Here is a 21595-nt window from a genome sequence, read left to right on the forward strand (position 1 = left end):
AGCAGAAGATATTAAGATGACGTGGAAAGAGTACACAAGAAATATACAAAAAAGAATACACAAGAACTATACAAAAAAGATCTTCATGACCCAGATAACCACAATGGTGTGATCATTCACCTAGAGCCAGATATCCTAGAGTGTGAAGTCAAGTAGACCTTAGGAAGCATCACTGTGAACAAAGCTAGTGGAGGTGATGGAATTCCAGTTGAGCTATTTCAAATCCTACAAGATGATGCTGTAAAAGTACTGCACTCAGTATGCCAGCAAATTTGGAAAACTCAGCAGTGGCCACCACTAGAAAAGGTCAGTTTTCATTCCATTCCCAAAGAAAGGCAGTGTTCAACATAAATGTTCAAAATGTTCAAGCTACTACACAATTGCACTCATCTCACATGCTAGCAAAGTACTGCTCAAAATTCTCCAAGCTAAGCTTCAACACTGTGTGATCCAAGAACTTCCAGATGTTTAAGCTGTATTTAGAAAAGGCAGAGGAACCAGATATCAAATTGCCAGTATCCATTGGATCATAGAAACAGCAAGAGAATTCCAGAAAAGGATCTACTTCTGCTTCATTGACTACGCTAAAGCCTTTGACTGTGTTGATCACAACAAACTGTGGAAAATGCTTCAAGAGATGGGAATACCAGACCACCTTACCTGCCTCCTGAGAAAAACATATGCAGATCAAGAAGCAGCAGTTAGAACCGGACATGGAACAATGGACTGGTTCCAAATTTGGAAAGGAGTTCGTCAAGGCTGCATATTGTCACCCTGCTTATTTGACTTATATGCAGAGTACATCATGAGAAATGCCGGACTGGATGAAGCACAGGTTGGAATCAAGATTTCTGGGAGAAATGTCAACAACCTCAGTTAAGCAGATAACACCCCCTTATGGCAGAAAGTGAAGAGGAACTGATGAAAGTGAAAGAGGAGAATGAGTGAAAATGCTGCCTTAAAACCAACATTCTAAAAACTAAGATCATGGCATCTGGATCCATCATGTCATGGCAAATAGAGAATGGAAACAGTGGCAGACTTTCTTTTCTTGGTATCCAAAATCATTGTGGATGTTAACTGCAGCCATGAAAATAAAAGACACTTGGTCCTTGGGAAAAAAGCTATGACAAACCTAGACAGCATATGAAAAAGCAGAGACATTACTTTTCTGACAAAGGTCTGTCCAGTCAAAGCTATGTTTTTTCCAGTGGTCATGTATGGATGTTGGACCATAGAGAAAGCTGAACGCTGAAGAATTGATGCTTTTGAACTGTGGTGTTGGAGAAGACTCTTGAGAGTCCCTTGAACAGCAAGGAGATGAAACCAGTCAGTCCTAAAGGAAATCAGTCCTGAATATTCATTGGAAAGACTGCTACTGAAGCTGAAGCTCCAATACTTTGGCCACGTGATGCAAAGAACTGACTTATTTGAAAAGACCCTGCCGCTGGGAAAGATTGAAGGCAGGAGGAGAAGGGGACGACAGAGGATGAGACGGCTGGATGGCATCACCAACTCGATGAACATGAGTTTGAGCAAGCTCTGGGAGTTGATGATGGACAGGGAAGCCTGGCGTGTTTCAGTCCATGGGGTCGCAAAGAGTCAGGACTGAGCGACTGAACTAAACTGAAATTGCTAACATAACTTTTCGTATTTATTTTTTTCTTATTCAGATTACTTCAACATCTAGCAAAGCCTTTTTGATTTTATGATGGAAATTGTTTCATTTTACATGTTTTAATACCAGGTTTGGGTCTCTTATAAGTGGAACTATATTAAGAATCAAATCAGGGACTTCCCTGTTGGTCTAGTGACTAAGACTCCATGCTCCCAATGCAGTGGGCCTGAATTCGATCTCTGGTCAGGGAACTAGACCATGCTAAAACTAAGACCCAGCGTAGCCAAAAAAAAAAAAAAAAAAAGGAATCAAATCAGACTGTAGAATTTCTTGACAGAATTTCTTGATATTCTTGAATTTTTTATTGCCATATTCAGTTTGTGTCTTATGGTTCCTTATTAAAGAGTTAATGTGCTCTGATTTTTCATTTGTTTCAGTTTGCTGCCATTTTTATATGATTATATTAAGTAATGATTCCAGTAAGTTAGCAGGCTAACATAGGAGAGAATATTTTAGCATTCTTTGAACTAAATCTGTAGCAAAAATAAATAAATATCGGTATTAAATTGAAAATTATCTTTACTAAAGTTTCAAGTTAATTTCTTTGTTGCTTCCCACTTTAGCAATGGATTTCTCAAGTGTCATCTGTCCCCGTTAATCAGTAATCTCTTGTCAGTTCCTTCCCAATGTCTATATTCAATTTGTGTTATTTATGTCAGACTTATTTAATAGCATTACATATTGTAAAAGAATTTTTTTGCTATGTTAAGCAAAATGTTGGCTACTTTTCCAGACTCTAGCATCCTTAAATGTAAGCATTTGCATATCCCTTTGAGAATAAAATAAAATTTCATCCTTAATATTCTTTTATATAGAACATGAGTAGTCCGATAAATAAGAAATTTATACTAAAAGGTTTCCCTTGTTAAAATGTTATACTTTTTTTCCAGGTATTAGTCTTAAAATTTTGTGTATTCTTTTGTTTCTTCAAAATAGATGATCCATAATTATATGGAACACTTAGAAAGAACAAAACTTCATCAGATCTCAGGGAGTGATCAACTAGAATCCACAGCTCATAGTAGAATTAGGTAAGCTTTTTTATATACATTTTTGCCTTGGGAAAAAGGAAAATAAAATAATCTGTTTCTGTTTCTCTCTGTTCTTTAATCCTCAAACAATAGTTAGCTCTCTCCCTCCTGTAGTTGGAATGCTATAGGAGGGGGTAGCATAGAAAAACAAAACAACTTTCACTAATGAAAAGGTAAATTAATAGCCATTGTTTTCTGATACTTAACAAAGATTGTATAGGTTTAAAATTTTTGTCAGAATGCTGTAAATTTTTCATTTCACCTGTATAATTGGTTTAAAAGTCGTTTTTGCTACAGAGAGACATGTTTGAAAGGGTTAGCTAGACTTCTGTTTGATGTAGGAGTGTGAATAAATTATGTAGATCTCCAAGCATTGTAGCCAATGAGCTAAGCCAGGCCTCTTAGTGGGGAGGAAAATAGTTAATAGGCTGGCCTCTGCTCTGGATTGCTGCATAAATGCTAGGAGCAGCAGCTCTATGGTTATGAGGCGGTGAGAGCAGGATGACGTCAGCGCTTCGGAGCTGCAGCAGGATGGAGTGGAAAGCTGCTGCTGATGGCATTGTTTTTGTGGCAGCAGCTGAATGACAGATCCTCACTACAAAGATACCCCTCTGGCCCCCGTGTAGGCCTCCTGGTTCGGGTGTTTCACCATGCCAGCACAGCGCCATGAGTCCTGGATGCATGCTGCTGTTTGTGTTTGGCTTTGTTGGCGGGGCGGTGGTCATTAATTCTGCTATCTTAGTATCTCTCTCCGTCTTGCTGCTTGTGCACTTCTCTATTTCTACCGGAGTGCCAGCTTTGACGCAGAACCTACCAAGGATACTCAGGTACTTCAGTCTCTCTTAGAAGTCCTTTTTTAGTTGGTTTTTCTTTTATTTTTAGCTTTATGGGTGTTCTTTGTAATCATTCATGTTGCAGATTGAAACAATGGAAAATGGCCTGAAGCTAAGACTTCTATTCTTATATATAGTAATTTATAGGCTATCGCTTAGGGATATGCTTTGTGTTTGGAAACCACCCACTTAAGAAAAGGATTTTCAGATTGTACTTATACACAAATACAAGGTCAGAGTGGTCTTGTTTTAAGCAGAGGGTTCAACTAGTAAAGGGAAAATAGGAGTAGAGCATTGGGTCCAAATGTACACAACCGCTTCATGAGAGCATCTGAGCATTTAGAAGCAAATATCTTTATGGTGGGACTTGTAGTTGATTAGACACAGGCCATAGGTGTGTATTTTGTTCCAATGATCCTTTGACTGTTGGAGGTTCAGGCATCCTTTTTACAGTTTTTGATAGCAGTTCATGGGAACTGACAATTTAAATATTTTCCTCCTACAGCAAAATATATTTGAAGTGAAAGGATTTAAACCTTTTAGGGCAAGGAATTCATTTTTTTCTCCCAATTATTTATGCATCAAAGTTGGAAAGCTTTACAAAGCCTATTCACTATTGTTTTGTCAGATGTTGCCTTTTCTTTGTAGACTTGGGTAACAGATATCCATGCCTGCTTGTGGGGATATCATTAATCTCTGTAGCGTTTCTGCTGGTCACTGTACTTGCATGCTCTAAGAACCATTTTCTATATTTTAGAGGTTTAATGTTGTGGTTTCTTTTGTTTTCTAACTCACCAAGATAAAAATTTGATTTGTTGAGATTTCTGCTTCGTGTGTGGTTTTTAAATGGAGGTTCATAATGTATGGCTTTTATTATGTAAATGTTTACTTAAAACTCAACTCCTAATTGTGGACTTAAAGAGAAATTAAAGTAGTAAATTTCCTCATCCTCATGTTCAACATTAAAGTCCAGAAATTAAATTTCATCTGTGGTCTTAAAACTTGGTCATTTATTTATTTTTTTCCTGATTTTATAAAAACTGGGAGCAATCTTTTTGCTTTGTGTACATTTTAGTACATAAAGGATTTGTGTGTATGTATATATAGGCTTAGGAAATTGAAACTCAAGAACATTAAAGTAAGATTAATTTTAAAGGGCTGTCCTAGGTTTCAGTTCCATTTATGAAGCCAGTACTATGCTGTGGATAAGAGGTTCAGAGTTGGACTACCAGGCTACAAATGCTCTGCCACACATGAGCTATGGGACTTTTGGCAAATTACTTAATCTCTGTACCCGAGTTTCCTCCTTTGAACTTATTACCCCATTGAGTCATTTTAAAAATTCGTGAGATGATTATTTGTATTTAAACAGTTAAAGATATATTGTAAATTAAACAAGTAAATAATTTTCATAATCATTTATATTTACTCCATTTTTAGTAAAACTATATCAGCTCTAGCTATTTTATTCATAAAATAACATGATTAAATTCAAAGAGTTTCTTGACATAAAAGTTGCTGTGGATCTGACTGAAGGAAGATACCGAAGTCTTTAATATTAAGATTGGCTTCCCAGGTGGTGCTAGTGGTAAAGCACCCATCTGCCGGTGCAGGAGACTTAGAGAGATGGGTTCGATCCCTGGGTCAGAAATACCCCTGGAGGAGGGTGCAGTCCAGATCTCCAGTGTTTTGGCTGGGGAATCCCATGGATGGAGGACACTGATAGGCTACAGTCCATAGAGTTGCAAAGATTCAAACATGACTGAAGCGCAGTTGGCAAGAAGCAGTAGTTCCAGGAAATGTGCATGGGTCTTGGAGTCAAAAAAGGCCTGACTTCGAATCCCGTTTCTTCCAATAACTAGTGCCCGAAGTCTCTGAGCATCACTTTTCCTAATCTGAAAACAGGAAAAATAATTCTTATTTCCTTGTGAGGATTAAATGAGAATATGTAAATAAATCATCCATTTCAGTGCTTGCCACATTGGTGGGTGTTGAACAAATGTAATCTTTTTACTGCTCTTTATATATATGTATAGTAGATTTTATTAATGATTATTTAAGTGGAAATAAAAATATTTAAAGACATATTTGCAAAGTTATTTATGCACATAGGTAACATTTAAATAACCAATTTAAAAATGGATGTATGGCAGTTTAAAAAATAGATGTAATAAGGACTCTGATGGCTGATTCTGATAGCTTCGTTTCTTGACAGTAGTGTCATTATTGAAACACCTGGTGTTTAAATCTGCCACTTGATATTTTCCCACATGTATTTTCATTCTTTGATTTCTTCTGTGAGTTTTACTGAAGCATTTACTATATAGTTAAATATATAGTTAATTTATATTTATATATAAATATATAATATATATTTAATATATAGAGTATCAAATATACACACCAATATACATACAGGACCTAATGTTGTCTTTTCAGGGTTTCCTTTTGAAAATAGGACTCTAACTAACATGCATTATTATATGTCCTTCTCCCTCCCTCCAAGTCAGTAAAAAAAAGAGGGAAGAATGGTGTGTAGTAATACTATTTTTCCAGAGTTGAAACAGTATGACCTAGAGCATCATTGACCCTCTTGACAGCTATCAGTTTCTGAAGAAAAGTTCCCCCTCTGTAGAGCAGTTTCTCAAGGAAAGTAAAAGCACTGTAAAGGTTTGAATTTTACTCGTATTTTGAACTGTAGATTTTGTAGTTAACAGAAATGGGAAAGTAAAGCTTGGACTCCTAGCTGACTCCTTCCCCCAGTAGTTTTACACTTTTCCAGTATTTGACATGTGTGAAAATGATTGTGTTCTCATTCATAAAGAAATATAACTCTCATGACTGGCCTGTGTTTTTATTTCTGTTGGCAGTGTGATAAATTCGAATGAAGTTTGTATTACTTTTCTATGCATTTGGGGTCAGAGAGCGTTCCATTAAATTCCATCTGATTAAATTCTTGGTCACTTTTTTGCTTAAGTCATCAAGATATGTTAAAAAGAATAAGTAATCCAGTAAGTCTAAGATCCTTAGATTTTCAGTTCCCAAAATATGTTGCCTGTCCCAAATTTCCAGTCATCGTCACCATCGTTTGATGAAATAAAGGGCGTTTTAAAATCAAGCAGAAAAGATAGGGGAAAGGGGTGAGTCATTCTCAAGAAAGAATAGGCTCTACAATAAGTGGAAACATGTATGTGTATAATGTGTTCTGTGTTATCCAGTAAGGATATAATAAATAATGCCTCTTTTTGCTATGGACTTATGAAAGCTTTTTTGCTGAACCAGCAGTTGGGAAAATCTTGTATAAACAGAATAGCTGACTGCTTTGTTATTTGGTGGTTCTGGCAGGTCATAAAGACAAGCTTAGATTTGGTTTTAAAATCTAACCTTTTATTGTGCTGCCTATGTGTGTTTGAATTTTTCTCCCAAATCAAATAGGAAAAGTATCCCCAGTGTGAAGAAGTGATGAGTAGTTGACTCTGGTAGAGAAAAGTCCTGTCCTGTTTCTTTGTGCACACAACATTGATAGAGTACAATCTCTCAACCCTTTTGCTGCACCTAATCTTTAAGACGTTTGACGGTTGTACTCATTCTTCCTGGTTGTTGTTAGGAATGAAAGCAATGTACCCTTTGTGTTCAATGAGGACACATTTCAAAAGTGGCTTAAAGTTTCTTGGTATAAAAATAAGCTTACAGAATAAAGATTTATTTAGCAAAACTGAATATTTTCCAACTTTTACGTATAACCTCAGTGTTCCTGTTCTTACAGTTTTACCAGAAGCTCCAAACCTTTAGTGTGTGGTTTCTAGCGAATTTCCATTTGAGTTAATGACCTTCAGAACCAGGCTTGCTTCTACTCTTTACAAACCCTTTGTATTAACAAAGGATGTGTTTCTCGTTCAAGTTCTATTATTAAAATTGAAACACTTATTCACTGAAATTTCCCACAAAACACTGGAAACTACAGTTTTTGAAAGAATCTTTGGGCATCCTTGTTTGGAAAAACTGACAGTTGAATTGTCATACATACTGTGATGAAAAGGAACTCATACAGAAAAATATGAGTTCCTGTAGAAAAATATAGTTTTCCTACTTTAGGGGATAAAACTCTGGGGGCAAAAAGAGCCCAACCTAAAAGTTGAGAATTATGCTTTACTCAGGGACGTTTTTAAGGACCATAGTCCGTCAGGGCAGCCTCTCAGATAGCTCTGAGGAACTGTTCGAAACAAGCAAGGGAGGAACTCGGATACTCAGGAGTTTTTGCTAATTACAAAAGACAAACATCTCAAGTTAATGATTTTAGTGCTTTTCTATGGTTGGGAAGCTGGAGGAGTCTGGGCTCACTGAAATTATTTCTTTGATATGTATCTTAACTATCCAGGGCCAGTATCCCGTTTTTCTCCATCCTGAATTCCTCTCAGGGCTCTCCATCCAGACTGGCTACAGTGGCTAATGGCTGAATGGCAGACAACATTCTATTCTTTCTTGATTGAAATGGCAGGCAACTTTTTTTGGTACATGTTCTTTTGACTATTTAATCAGTCGGCCTGATTTAAACCATGTATTCATTTTCCTCAAGGCAGAAAAAACACACCCTAAGAGACTTGGGTAAGTATTTAGGGATTAATATGAGAAATTGGAAAGCCTAGAGAAGCAGGAGTGGGGGTCGTTTGCAGTTCCCTAAGGCTGACCTAAGCATGGTGAAACTGTAGCAGCTCCCCTTGCTGTGAAACCACACCACAGACTGCTTCCTGAGCAAGGAACTCATCAGTAACTTAAGATTTTCTAAACTATTTTTTTACTACCTTTCTTAATTGATTTCTTGGGGCTTAATTTAAGTTGTGAGACTTCGCCCTTTCTCTTTGGTAAGTCTACGTGTTCAGATAGACACACAGTATTATTCCAGAGTGATGACTCTAGAGCAGTGACAGCCCAGGTTTATTACTTACAGTCATGATGGATAAACTTAAAAATGATTAATGCTTAGTTCTTCTGCCTTCTCCAAATAGAAAAGAACGTCCTATATCGTTAGGGATTTTCCCTTTACCTTCTGGAGACGGATTGCTTACGCCTGACACTCAGAAAGGTGGCGAGACCCCTGGATCAGAACAATGGAAATTTCAGGAATTAAGTCAACCACGTTCTCATACCAGTCTGAAGGTAAGCTTTCTCCTATGAAAATCTTCAGTTTGTTTTATAAGCTTTCTTATCCAAATTGAAGTGCTAGACAACCAGAAGAAAATGAAATAGTATGTGTACATTTTTTTTGGTAAAACTAATGCTTTTTTTAAATTGGAAATAAGTTCTTCCCAAAGAGTTCATTTTGTATTACTCATTTTTCAAGTTTTATAGGAAAACAGAGTCAAGCATCGTTACATCTTGATTGTCATACTAATGACCAACATTTCGATTTCATTTAGGCTGTTTCTATTTGATTTACATTATATGAATTTAGGATGGGGTGATCGGTGAACCTATGTTTTTAAGAATTGAAAATCATTGCCACCTAAAATCCTTGGTTCACTGCTGGGAAGCTTCACAATTTAATAGGGCTTTGCTTTAAAAAAAAAAAAACAAAAGGAAGTGGCAACCCACTCCAGTATTCTTGCCTGGAAAATTCCATGGATAAAGGAGCCTGGCAGGCTGCAGTCCACAGGGTCCGTAGCAAAGAGTTGGACACGGCTGAGTGACAGCAAAACAACTTCCTCAACACCTTCATAAAGCAATATCCAAAAGTGAAGTGTGTTTAGCTAAAAAGGCCTGGTGTTATTATATTCTTGACCAAGAACTTGTTACAAAATAAGTTGTAAATATAAATACTGATATATTCTAAGAGTGGAGATGTACTAATAATTAAAAATATTTGAAGTGTACTAATAATTAAAAATATATGAAGTTATAGTCTATATCTTATAAAGTGGAATATTTATAAAGGGAACTGATTATAAAGGAACCTTGTTACATTAGTATATCTACTCTGTCATAAAACAAACAGACCACCTAAATGAATACAGTTGAGTTACTTACATCCCTCTCTCTCTTTTCTGGTCTCTTTCTCCAAATTACTTATCATGGCTTAAATACTCAGATAACTCTTTTTTTTTTTTTAATTTGTTTTTAATTTATTTGGCTGCACTGAGTCTTAGTTGTGACACACAGGGTATTTGGTTGTGGCATGTGGGTCTAGTTCGCTAAGAATAGACCCAGGCCCCTGCACTGGAAGCTCAGATTCTTAGCCACTGGAGCATCAGGGAAGTCCCCTTAGATAGCTCTTATGATACCTCTAAAATATGAAGTCATTTACTTATTTATTTTGTTTCTCTCCACTAAGAATGTAAGATCCATGCGGTTTATTTACTGCCATGTCCCTGGCACTTAGAAAAGGTGCCTAGCACGTAGTGGTCTCTCAGAACATGTTTGTCAAATGAATTATTTGTTTTAGGTGTTAGAAAGATTCTTTTGACATAATGTAAATAGTCTGTTTCTCAGCTCCAGTAAGTAGAGGCATTTAGAACCATTTCATTGATCTTTGAAATGTGCTCAAAACAGTAAGAAGTAAATAAATATTTCATAGCTTTGCTCCCACTGCAAACTATTTTTAACAGTAGGCCTAACTTCACGTTTTTTCCATTCTCTGACTAGTTATAAAGTGATTAACAGATGGATTTGAACAGGGGAGTTGGGTCCTCCCTAGGGATACTAAGGTATGTATTCCCAAGAGAGGTTTTTAAAATGAAATCCAGTCTGTTTCTACTGTGGACATGGAGCCAGTAAATGAGATAAAGGCTTAACAGGACTTCCCCTGGTGGTCCAGTGGTTAAGAATCCACCAGCCAATGCAGGGGAAGTGGATTAGACTCCTGGTTTGGGAAGATTCCACATGCTGTGGGGCAGCTAAGCCTGTGTACCACAACTGCTGGAGGTCATGCGCCATAACTCCTGAAGCCTGTGCGCCCTAGAGTCCATGCTCTGCAACAATAGAAGCCATCACCATGAGAAACCTTCACACTGCAATTAGAGAGTAGCCCCTGCTTGCTGCACTAGAGAAAGCCCACGTGTAGCAGCAGACCCAATGCAGCGTCTCCCCCCACCCCAAAAGGGATAAGTTTGTGAGATATGTCTCCTAATCAGGACATATTTTACTATTTACTTAAGTCTTTGTTATTAATCAGATGTCTTTTTCTAACTTTGCAAAAGCCTGGGAGTTGGGTTTGGAGTTCACATGTAGATTGCATTAAACAAACACACTAGTCTTGGTTTCCATGTCTGACAGAAGTGGGACTAGGCCATCTCTATTGTAATGTGTTTTTCAACTTTCATTTTTCTAAGAACTTTGAGGATGACCTAGCTCTATTAAGAGTATGCTCGTTATATTAATTTTACTGGCACTTTTTTTGTGTGAAATAAGGTTAAGGTGAAAATGTTGTGTGAGAAAACCAGGGAAACTATGGCAGAAGAATGGCAGTAAAGGAGATTTGGCCATGATTATAAATTTATGGACCTTTTTTGTTGCTTTATTGCAGATTTCTCCCTGTGAGAGAGTTGTAGTCAACAAGGTTATATCTTCAGGTATACTATACCATTTAATGTAAGGAACTTGAGCATCTGTAGATTTTGGTAAACACAGGGAGTTCTGGAACAATCCCCTGCAGATAACAAGGGATAACTGTAATGGAATATCTGCCAAGACTGGTGCACCTAGAAAATATACATGTTGTTCTTAAAAAACTTAAAAGAAGTATTTGTACATATTTATTCCTTGTTTGTTGTATTTTTGTTGGGAAAATCAACAGATAAATAAATGGAAGCATGGAGTTTCAAGTAGTGTTACGTACTGTTTTTATAAAACAAAGCAAGGGGCTAGAGAATAGTAGTAAGAAGGGGTAGCTAAGGAATTTCTCTTGGAAGTGGTAACTTGTGCCCTGAAAAGAAGATGTACAGGCATGGAAAGGTCCAGAGGAATATGTGTTTCAGGATGGTCAAATAGCATCTGTAAAGACCTCAAGGTGGGGACAGACTTTAGCATGGTTGAAGAATGTGGTTTTTTTTTTCTGTTCATCCTATTCCTCTGAGACTTTAATTCTACTTACTGCAACAGTGTGCCTTTTTTTACAGTTATCCAAAATATCCATCTTTCTAAACATGAAAAATTCCCATTCCCTTGCTACATTGTAGCAGCATTTGATACATTTGAATACTCTCTGCTTCTTGAGATGCTTTTTTTCACTTTGCTCCCAGGATACTTCTCCCCACACCCCCCAACCCCCCAGTCTCTAGTATTCTTCACAGGTCCTTTTCCTTTGCTGATTTTGGACTTCTAAATGTTGGAGTGCTCTAGGGCTTAAAACTCAGCCCTCTGCTCTACTTAATCTAGGTAACTCAAGTTTCATGTCTGTAAGTACCATCCACCCATCAGCTTTCAGAAATTTTAATCTCTGACCTTTCTCGAACTCCACACGTTTGCATCCAGTTGCTTTTCTTTATAGTTTTCCCACATACGCATTTGTGTCCTGCTCAGGTTAACCACCAGTAGAAGTACTCTGTCAAGGCCAATCTAAATGCCACAGCTTACATTGAAGCTTCACCTGACACCTTTTTGATGGTCCTCAAATCTGGTTTAGAGATCAGTTTAAAGCTGAAAGCAGAAGAGTATTATACTGTATCACTAACAGAAATTTTTGACTGGGGGGCTTCTGGTGAAATTGGTAAAAAGGAACTTCTTACATTAAATGGCGTTTTCTGTTGAAAATGTATTATAAAAATGCTAAGGCTGGGGGCTTCCCTGGTGGCTCAGTGGTTCAGGCCTAATTGGAGATGTGAATGGGGGAGCAGATATACTAGGTATGATAGTTTATCTGAAGTAGTATAATACTGTTTTAAAAATTGATTTTTAAAATGACTTAACCAAACATTTCTTTAAAATGTTCCTAACTGGGACTTCCCTGGTGGTTCCGTGGTAAAGAATCTGCCTGCCAATGCAGGTGTAACGGGTCTGATCCCTGATCTGGGGAGACCCCACATGCTGCGGAGCATCTAAGCCTGTGTGCCACAACTGCTGAGAGCCCAGGAACCATAACTGCTGAGCCCACGTGCCACAGCTGCTGATGCCCTTGCCCCCTAGAGTCCGTGCTCTACCACAAGAGATGCCACCACAGTGAGAATCCTGCACACTGAAACTAGAGGGGAGCCCTTGCTTGCTGCAGCAGGAGAAAAGCCCGGATAGCTCAAGACTCAGCAAAGCCCAAAAATAATAAGTAAATAAATAAAAATTAAAAAGCTAAGGCTGGAAATGGTCAAAAATGTTAAGGTAAGGTTGTTCCTCCAACTGAATTATATTCATGAAAAAAGGAAATAGTATGTAGGTTACTCAAGAAGTAAGTAGCTGTGGTTGGAGGAAAGTAAAAGGATATCTTGAGTTGCCAGGGTAAAGGGAAAAGTACTCTTAGAATGGGACATTCATGGTGATGGCTGATCAGGGCTCTCTCACTTAAACAGGCCTCTTGCTGTAGGGTTGATGGCCAGTCCTAGTGTCTGAGTGATTTCCTGGGTCCAGCAAAGGGATCAGATTTCCAGACTCATTTTCTACTCTACCGTCATTGACCAAGCAGCTGCCAAGAACAGAGGCCACCTCTCCTAATACCTGGCAAAATAAAGGCAGTATTGCCTCACAATTTGATTGCTTCTCTGAGGTACCCACCAGTGTATTTGGGGAGAAGCTTTGAGAACAAGTTGAGGAGGGACTGTCCTTCTGTGTATTAGATTGGAGAGGTTCCACAAAAGAAATCTGCATGTCATGAAGGAGGCAATGATTCAGGCAGATAAAGTAGCTGCTGAGATTACTAGGAAGCTGGAGAAACAGAAGAAACACTTGAATAAGGAAAAGAAAAGGCTGGCTGTGATTGCCCTGGCATCTTCAGAAAACAGTAGTGCCCTGGAGGAATGAGGAGACAGGTAAAAGACTCCAAAAGAAGAAAAAGCAAAAGTCTGAGAAGGCTCCCTGGGAGAATGGAATGGAAGACTCATCTTATTACCTCCAAACCCAAGAAAAAGAAATCTTTTTCCAAGGAGGAGCTAGTTAGTAACAATATTGAAGAGACAGCTGGCTGTAGAAGTCTTTCCAAGTTTTCCCAAAGAGGAATCAGTTAATGACCCTGAAGAGTCAGGAAACGAGGGTCCCCCCCAAAAAAGAGGAAATTCTCTTCCAAGGCGGACCCACTCAGCAGTAGACTTTAAGAGGCTTCTGCTAGCAATAACAGAAAGTGAAAGTCACTCAGTCCTGTGTCTGAGTCTTTGCGACCCCATGGACTATACAGTCCATCGAATTCTCCAGGCCAGAATACTGGAGTGGATAGCCTTTCCCTTCTCTAGGGGATCTTCCCAACCCTGGGACTGAACCCAGGTCTCCTGGATTGCAGGCAGATACTTTACCGGCTGAGCCACAAGGGAAGCCCAAGAATACTGGAGTGGGTGGCCTATCCCTTCTCCAGCAGATCTTCCCGACCCAGGAATTGAACCAGGGTCTCCTGCCTTGCAGGTGGATTCTTTACCAACTGAGCTATCAGGGAAGCCCCTTTACAAACTGAGCTATCAGGGAAGCAAGAATGGTGGCTCCAAGAAAAAGGAAAAGCTCCAAAAACTATCCCAGAAAAGTTAGAATGGACATTTTCCTAGTGAGGCATAACTTGCAGAGATATTTCCCTACGCATCCTGTAGAGCCCTATAAAATTAAAAACAAGCCAACAACAACAAAAAATGGGACAGACTGGGTTGTTTGTGTGCTTAGAAGAAGAGTCCAATGTAAAAAGAAATTGAAAACAAGGGAATGAAGGAAGATGAATAATACATCAGAATTGCAGAGGAAGGGCCAGGGGGAAGGGATCACATATACCAACTGCCATTAAAATCTACTTTACTGATAGGACACCTCACTTTGTCCTAATCTCTTGCCATTACAAGCAATGCTGAGTTGAATAAACCTTGTACATAATTTTGTGCTGGTATTTATAGTTCCCATAAGTGGGATTGCTGAATCAAAGCCCGTATTTCAGATTTTGCTAGATATCACCAAATTGCCTGCCAAGGGATGGTAGCCGTTTGTGTTCTCACCAGCTGTGTTGTGTAAGTTCTTCATTGCTTTACAAGTTTAGAGTTCAGATATCTCTCCCTTGTGCCCATATATAGAAAGAGAACAAAATGTTTTAAATATTGAAAATACGCTATACATAAAATTGTCACAGTTTTTAGACCTTGGTTGGTATCAGTTTGGCAGTGATTTCATAGATCCCATCTAGTTTCACGTGTACGCGTATGTATGTGTATATGCAGCTGTGCATGGATATGCACCTGCACATGCCTAAGACATGCGGATGTGCAAATCTGTATATGTATCCAAAAAGGTTATTAGTTTTCATTTTAAGAGTCTCCTAGGTTGTTGGTTATTCATGGAATGTGACTTTTAAAACGGAGAAAAAACAATTTTAGCTAAAAGCAATTGGGTTGGTACCTACTTACGAAAGTTTTAGAGTTCTTTTAAAACTGCATGACTTGAACTACTTGAGTGGAGCTTCTGTGAGAAGGTCTTGTTAGCAGGGTTTGGTGTATAAAGCCAGCGGTCAATGCGTGCTGCATTCTTCAGAGGATGTGCTTAGCATGCAAAACGAAAAATGCCTGAACAGAGCCAGCATTCTTGTTTAGAAGAATTTTCCATCCTCCTCCATTTATGTTTAGTCGTTCCTATTTCTTGAGTTTTCCCAAGCTTGAATCTTTGTAGTAGTTAAACCTTACTCTTGTGTCTTCTGTGATTAAAAATCCTGTCATAAAATGCATGTATGATTTTACATTTCAAAACAGTTAATGCTCTTGGTTGTTTTTTGTTTTTTTAACATTTCGTTTTTAGACATTTTAGACTTAGAGAAAAGTTGCAAAAACAGTACAGAGGGAACAATACCCATCACCTGCCATCCACCAATATTAACTAACCACGATAAGATGATTAAAACTAAAAAATTAACATTGGTACAATACTATTAGCTGAACTACAGACTTTTATTCAGATTTTGCCAATTTTCCCACCAGTGTTCTTTTTTGGTTCCAGGATCCAGTCCAGGATCCCACATTGCATTGAGTTATGTTGCCTCAGTCCCTTCTAATATGTGAGCTTCTCAGTCTTTGCTTGTCTTTCATGACCTTCAAGCTGAAAGAATACTGGTTGGTTATTTTGTAGACTGTCTCTAAATTTGGGCTTCTCTGATGGTTTCTCATGGTTAGATTGAGGCTATCTATTTTTAATAAGGTTGCTACAGAAGCAGCATGCTGTAATGGTGATGTTAACCTTGATTGCTTGGTTCATCTAGTGTATGTTGGATTTCTCCACTATAAAGTTATTTTTTTTCTCTTTATAATTTGATTAATAAATATCTTGGTGGATATATTTTGAGACTGTGCTGATATCCTGTTTCTCAAACTTTCATTTACTGATTTTAGTACCCATCAGTGCATCTTAGCTACAGTAATCATTACTGTGGTGTTCTCATGCTTATTTTCTATTTTCTTCATTCTGCATTTATTAACTGGAATTCTTTGGGAAGGGAGAGCTACTCATTCCCTCCCTTCTTTCTTTCCTTGTTTGAACTAATAGATATTATTTTATTCTGTAGGTTATCCAACACTGTTATAGTAAGTCCCATACATATGAACAAGTTCCATTTTCAAAGCACGTTCTTAAATCCAATTTGTAAGTCTGACAAAGTTAGCCTAGTTATCCAACTAACATAACCAGTCAAATGGTACTGTGCTGTAACAGGTTTATAATACTTTTCACACAAATAAAAACAAACACAGAAAATAAAGAAAACTTTTTAATCTTACAGTATAGTACCTTTAAAAGTATAGTAGTACAACAGGCAAGAAGAGTTGCTGACTAGAGGAGGGAGAGAAGATGGGAGATGGTGGAGCTGAAAGATCGTCAGCAGTAGGAGACTCCCAATTTCACTCATACCTGACATTGATGGAATGCACGTTCTCATTTTTGCAAGTTTGAAACTTGCAGTTTTGTGTGTAGGGTACTTACTATATTTATTTTGTTGCTCAAATGGTTTCAGCGTAGGACATCAGGAGCTCTTTCAGGAGTCATCCTAATACCCTTTATGCCCATACTCTTCTGAGTCCTTCCTTCCTGACACCACCAGATGCTCCAGGCTCTTGTATTTTCCCAGTACCTGCTGTGCAATTGACTGCTTCTCAAAGAAACCCTAGTTCTGTTTATTGGAGAAAATATTTAGGAACCAAGATCTAGGCACTAAATGTGCTTATGGATTGGAATGTGATTGCTTCTAGGCCCTTTCTTCCTTTGATCCTTATGTTGGGTTTTTCCATTGGTTTATATTATACATTATTTCCTTTGGATTTTTATATTAGTATTTACAGTAGAGTAAAATAAAAATAGAGTTTTAAGAAAAATGGATTATTTGTTATAATATTTTATGTTTTGCTTGAGATTATTAATAGTAAATAATACTCAAATTAAGACTTATTAATAATTGAGGCTTATTTAATAAGTTATTAAATTATTGCTTATTAAAACTTATTTAATAAGTCTCTTAATCTGGCAAAGAAACCAGACAGCCAAGTCCAGAAAGCAGTGAGTCCCAAACAAGATGTCCCAAAGAGACCCACACCAAGCCACAGTTAAAATGTCAGAAGATCCCACATGCCTCATGGCCAAAAACCAGAGTATAAACAACAGAAGCGGGCTTCCTGGTGGCTCAGTGGTAAAGGATCTGCCTTCCAATGCAAGACACACAGGTTCGATCCCTGGGCCGGGAAGATCCCACATGCTTTGGAGCAACTAAGCCCACAACCACTGGGCTTGTGCTCTAGAGCCCGGGAGCTGCCACTACTGAAGCCTGTGTGCCCTGAAGCCTGTGCCCCACAACCAGGGAGGCCACTGCAGCGAGAGGTCCGCACGGCACCTAGAGAGTGGCCCCACACGCCGCAACTGGAGACAGCCCGCACCGCACTGAAGACCCAGCAGAGCCCCCCAGAAGAATTGTGATGGAGGGTTATCTTTTTTGCTTTTAGGGTGCTGACAAGATTCTGACTCCTGTTCTAAGTGCAGCTTACTCAGATGTATTCTCTTTGTGAAAATTGAGCTGTACACTTGTGGTATGTGAACTTACTTGTACGTGTATTATGCTTCAGTTTTTTACCAAAAAAATCTCTCCTTTAGTGTCTTTCCCCTCCCTCAAGGCAACTTCTGTAACCAGTTTCTTGTGTCCTTCCTGAGTTATTTTAAGCATATGAAAACTTACATCTATTATTTTCCCTACAAGTACTGTATGAATCACACTTCAGTTTACTTTTTTTCTCCCTTTCACTTTATATGTCTTGTGAATTGCTCAATTTCTGCTTTTTTTTTTTTTTAATTGATCTGGGAGCATCCTCCTAGCTCTGAATTACAAAATTGGAGGTCTAAAAGAGAAGCAGTTCTCAAAGACATCATGCTGAATGATGGAAGTCTTAGATAAAAGAATACATGCTCTGTGGTACCAACTATATGAAGTTTTATATAATGGAAAATGAATGTATGGTTGGGACAAAATTAGAACAGTAGTTGTCTCTGGTGGGATGTGAGTGGGATTGACTAAGAAAGGGCCTGAGGGAAATATCTAGGATGATGGTAATGTACTGTATCTTGATAGGGGGTTGGGTTAGACAGATGGATGCGTTTGTCAACACTCAGCAAAATACAATTTGTGCATTTTATGTAAGTTTAACTCAAAAATATGTAAAACAGATACTGAGCTCTAGTTGATGACACGTGTGCTGAAATGTTTAGGGCTGAAGTGTATTGGTGATGACAATGTCTTTGAAATGCATCTTGGACTGGTAGAAAGATGGGTAGTTATGTGATAAAGAATAGTAAAGAGTAGAATAGTAAAATGCTAATGGGTACAAACGAGGTGATGAGTATGTGGGTGTTCACTGAAAAATTCTAAAAGTAAAATATTGGGAGGAAAGAGAAAGCAAGCAAGCTGGGTATTGCCTGGACAAAACATGATGAACCATTTTAAAGTATACAGTCAGGTGGCGTTTAGTGCATTCGCAATGTTGTGTAACCACCGCCTCTCTTGTTTCAAAGCTTCATCACCATTGAGACTTTGATTAGAGGTTACATTTATTCCTAAGTATTTTATTCTTTTTATGCTATTGTAAATGGAGTTGTTTTCTTAATTATCTTCTTGGATTGTTTGTTGCAACTGATTTTTGTGTGTTGATTTTGTATCTTGGAACTTTGCTGAATTCATTTATTAGCTTTAACTTTGTGTGTGTAATCTTTAGGGTTTTCTCGATATAAGATCGTGTTGTCAGTGAATAGAGATAATTTTACTTCTTTTCTAATTTGAACGCCTGTCTGTTTGCTCTGCCTACAACCTCTAATATAATATTTACTGAAGTGGCAAAAGTGGACATTGTCCCTAATTCTAAGGGGAAACTTAGTCTTTTACCACTGAGTATGTTTTTAGCCATGGTTTTCGTATATGGCTTTCATCATAGTGAGTTTCTTTCTGTTTCTCGTTCACTAAGTGTTTTTATTGTGAAAAGATGTGGAATTTTGTCATTCTGTTATTGCATCAATTGAGATGATTTGGGGGTTTTTTCCTTCATTCTATTAAGGTGACATATCACATGGATTAATTTTTGTCTGTTGACCCATTCTAAAATTGCAGGAATAAATCCCATTTGATCATAGTGTATAAACCTTTTAATGTACTGCTTTGGTTTGCTTGTGTTTTGTTCAGTACTTCTATGTCAGTAGTTGTAAAGGATATTTGTAATTTTCTTGTAGTGTCTTTGCCTGTCTTTGGTATCAGTGTAAAAGTTTTCAAAATATATGCTGGGATGCAAAAAAAAATGGATTATATGTTGTAATTTTTTTTGGTTTCCTTGGGACAGAGCATAAGGAATATTATTTAATATTAATATTAAATAATTGTTATTTAATAATTCTCAAATTAAGACTTATTTAATAATTGAGACTTATTTATAAATCTCAAAATACATCCAGCAATAATTGAATAATATTAAATAATAATACAAATGTATTACTTTAGCTGCACCGGTCTTTGTTGCTGCCCCGGCTTTCTGTAGCTGTGGCGAGCGTGGTAGCGCACAGGCTTCTCGTTGCCGTGGCTTCTCTAGTGGCGGATCAGCGGCTGTAGAGCATGGAGGCTCCATAGTTGCAACACGGGCTCTAGAGTGTGGGCTCAGTAGTTGTGGTACATGGACTTAGTTCCCCCATGGCATGTGGAATCGTCCCAGAGTAGGGATCAAACCCATGGCCCCGGCAGTGGCAGGCAGATTCTTAACTACTGCACCACCAGGAAAGTCCTTAACTTCAGTTGTTATTTACCAACTTTCCCACTCAGGTATATCCTTATTTGATAACTTCAGGAATTATCCACAGCTGACAATGGGGGTTTAAAGGGAAAACTGAGTTAAGATTTACTCTTCTTAATATTTTGGTACTTTCCCATTCATTCATTCATTCATTTTTATTGAGGTATAACTGACAACATTATAAGATTCATACTTAAAAGGGAAGGCCCTTTTAAACTCTTGCGTAGAAAAGATGCAGTAGATTAGTTCTTTTTTACTGGGTGTTAATGTTAATAAATAAGATTTTCTCCCCCCCTCTTTTTGGCATATTTATTATGTTGTGTGTTGACCCAGATGCTTGCTTGTGTATGTTGAGAATGGAAACTGGTAAAACTTGGTTGGTTAAAAATAACACTGTTAAAAATTATGGTATTTAAACCTTATATTTCTAATGTGACTTCTTTTGTAGTAATTGGCACATGCATATTTATTACTATTGATATTTAATGTTTAAACAAACTCTTAGGAAAATAGCTTTAAGTATTTTCTGTTGAAGAAAAATTACTTTGCTTTTTACATTAAAAAACTTTGATACCTACTGGGTCACAAACAATGCCAGATGCTAGAAATGTAAAGTTGATCTGAGATCACATATTTTATAAAGCGGGCTTAATAATTCTTTTAAAAGGTTATATTAATAAGGTTTCACAATCAAATATATTGAATCTAGAGTAAAAAATGTAAATTCCATTCCTTCCCCTCAGTTATTGGTGTATCCTCAGTTGGTATATTCTTCATGCTCCTTTCTTCACATCTGCACATGAAAAGTGAAAGTAAAAGTTGCTCAGTCATGTCCGACTCTTTGTGACCCCATGGATTATACTGGAGTGGGTAGCCTTTCCCTTCTCCAGGGGATCTTCCCAACCCAGGGATCAAACCCAGGTCTCCCACATTGCCAACCCAGGGATTGAACCCAGGTCTCCCACATTGCGATCAGATTCTTTACCAGCTGAGCCACAGGGAAGCCCAAGAATATCGGCGTGAGGAGCCTATCCCTTCTCCAGGGGATCTTCCCAACCCAGGAATCGAACTGGGGTCTCCTGCATGGCAGGTGGATTCTATCAGGGAAGTCTATATTGCACATAGATAATACATACTCATATATGTCTTTGTAAGATAAATGAGTTTATGCTCTTTTAAGTATTTCCTGCAGCTTTTTGTTTTCCATTTTGAAGTACATATTCACAATCTTTTCGTTTTTATTTAGAGTTATTTACCTAGCTTTTGATGAAATGTTAGTTGAGAAGAGTTAAAGATGAGAATCCAAAATCAAAGCTCATGTAAACAGATATTAAAGGAGATGCAGTCTGGTTTGTACAAAGTGAATCATGCGGTGGTATATTAAATGGAATATCATCCAACCTTATAAAAAAATCTTGCCAGTTTTGATAACATGGTTGGACCTAGAGGGTATACGCCAAGTGAAAAAAATCAGTCAGTGAAAGACAAATACCATGTGATTTCTCTCATATGTGGAACCTAAAAACACAAAGCAAAATGAACAAACATAAAACAGAAGCAGACTCATAGGTACAGAGGACAAATTGAAGTTTCCGGAAGGGAGTAGGGTGTGAGGAGATGAGTGAAATAGGTGAGGGAGGTACAAAGCTACATTCATAG

General features: G+C 37.9%; 1 protein-coding gene and 1 non-coding gene across 5 annotated transcripts in view; both read left to right on the top strand.

Annotated features, from left to right (window-relative positions):
• The window catches only part of SPAG9 (sperm associated antigen 9), a 150358-nt gene that overhangs the window by 64857 nt on the left and 63906 nt on the right, over positions 1–21595 (top strand). For all 4 annotated transcript variants that reach the window (XM_005890268.3, XM_005890270.2, XM_070389674.1 and 1 more), the window contains 2 exons: positions 2615–2709; positions 8549–8699. In XM_005890268.3, coding sequence (XP_005890330.2) covers positions 2615–2709; positions 8549–8699 — 246 coding nt within the window. The remainder of the gene's footprint in view (positions 1–2614; positions 2710–8548; positions 8700–21595) is intronic.
• On the top strand, positions 12993–13079 carry LOC138984024 (small nucleolar RNA SNORD86). Its single transcript, XR_011461384.1, has one exon. It is a non-coding gene; the product is annotated as a small nucleolar RNA SNORD86 (small nucleolar RNA).

Source organism: Bos mutus, chromosome 19 (assembly GCF_027580195.1).
Source record: "Bos mutus isolate GX-2022 chromosome 19, NWIPB_WYAK_1.1, whole genome shotgun sequence".
In the NCBI taxonomy this organism is placed as follows: domain Eukaryota; kingdom Metazoa; phylum Chordata; class Mammalia; order Artiodactyla; family Bovidae; genus Bos; species Bos mutus.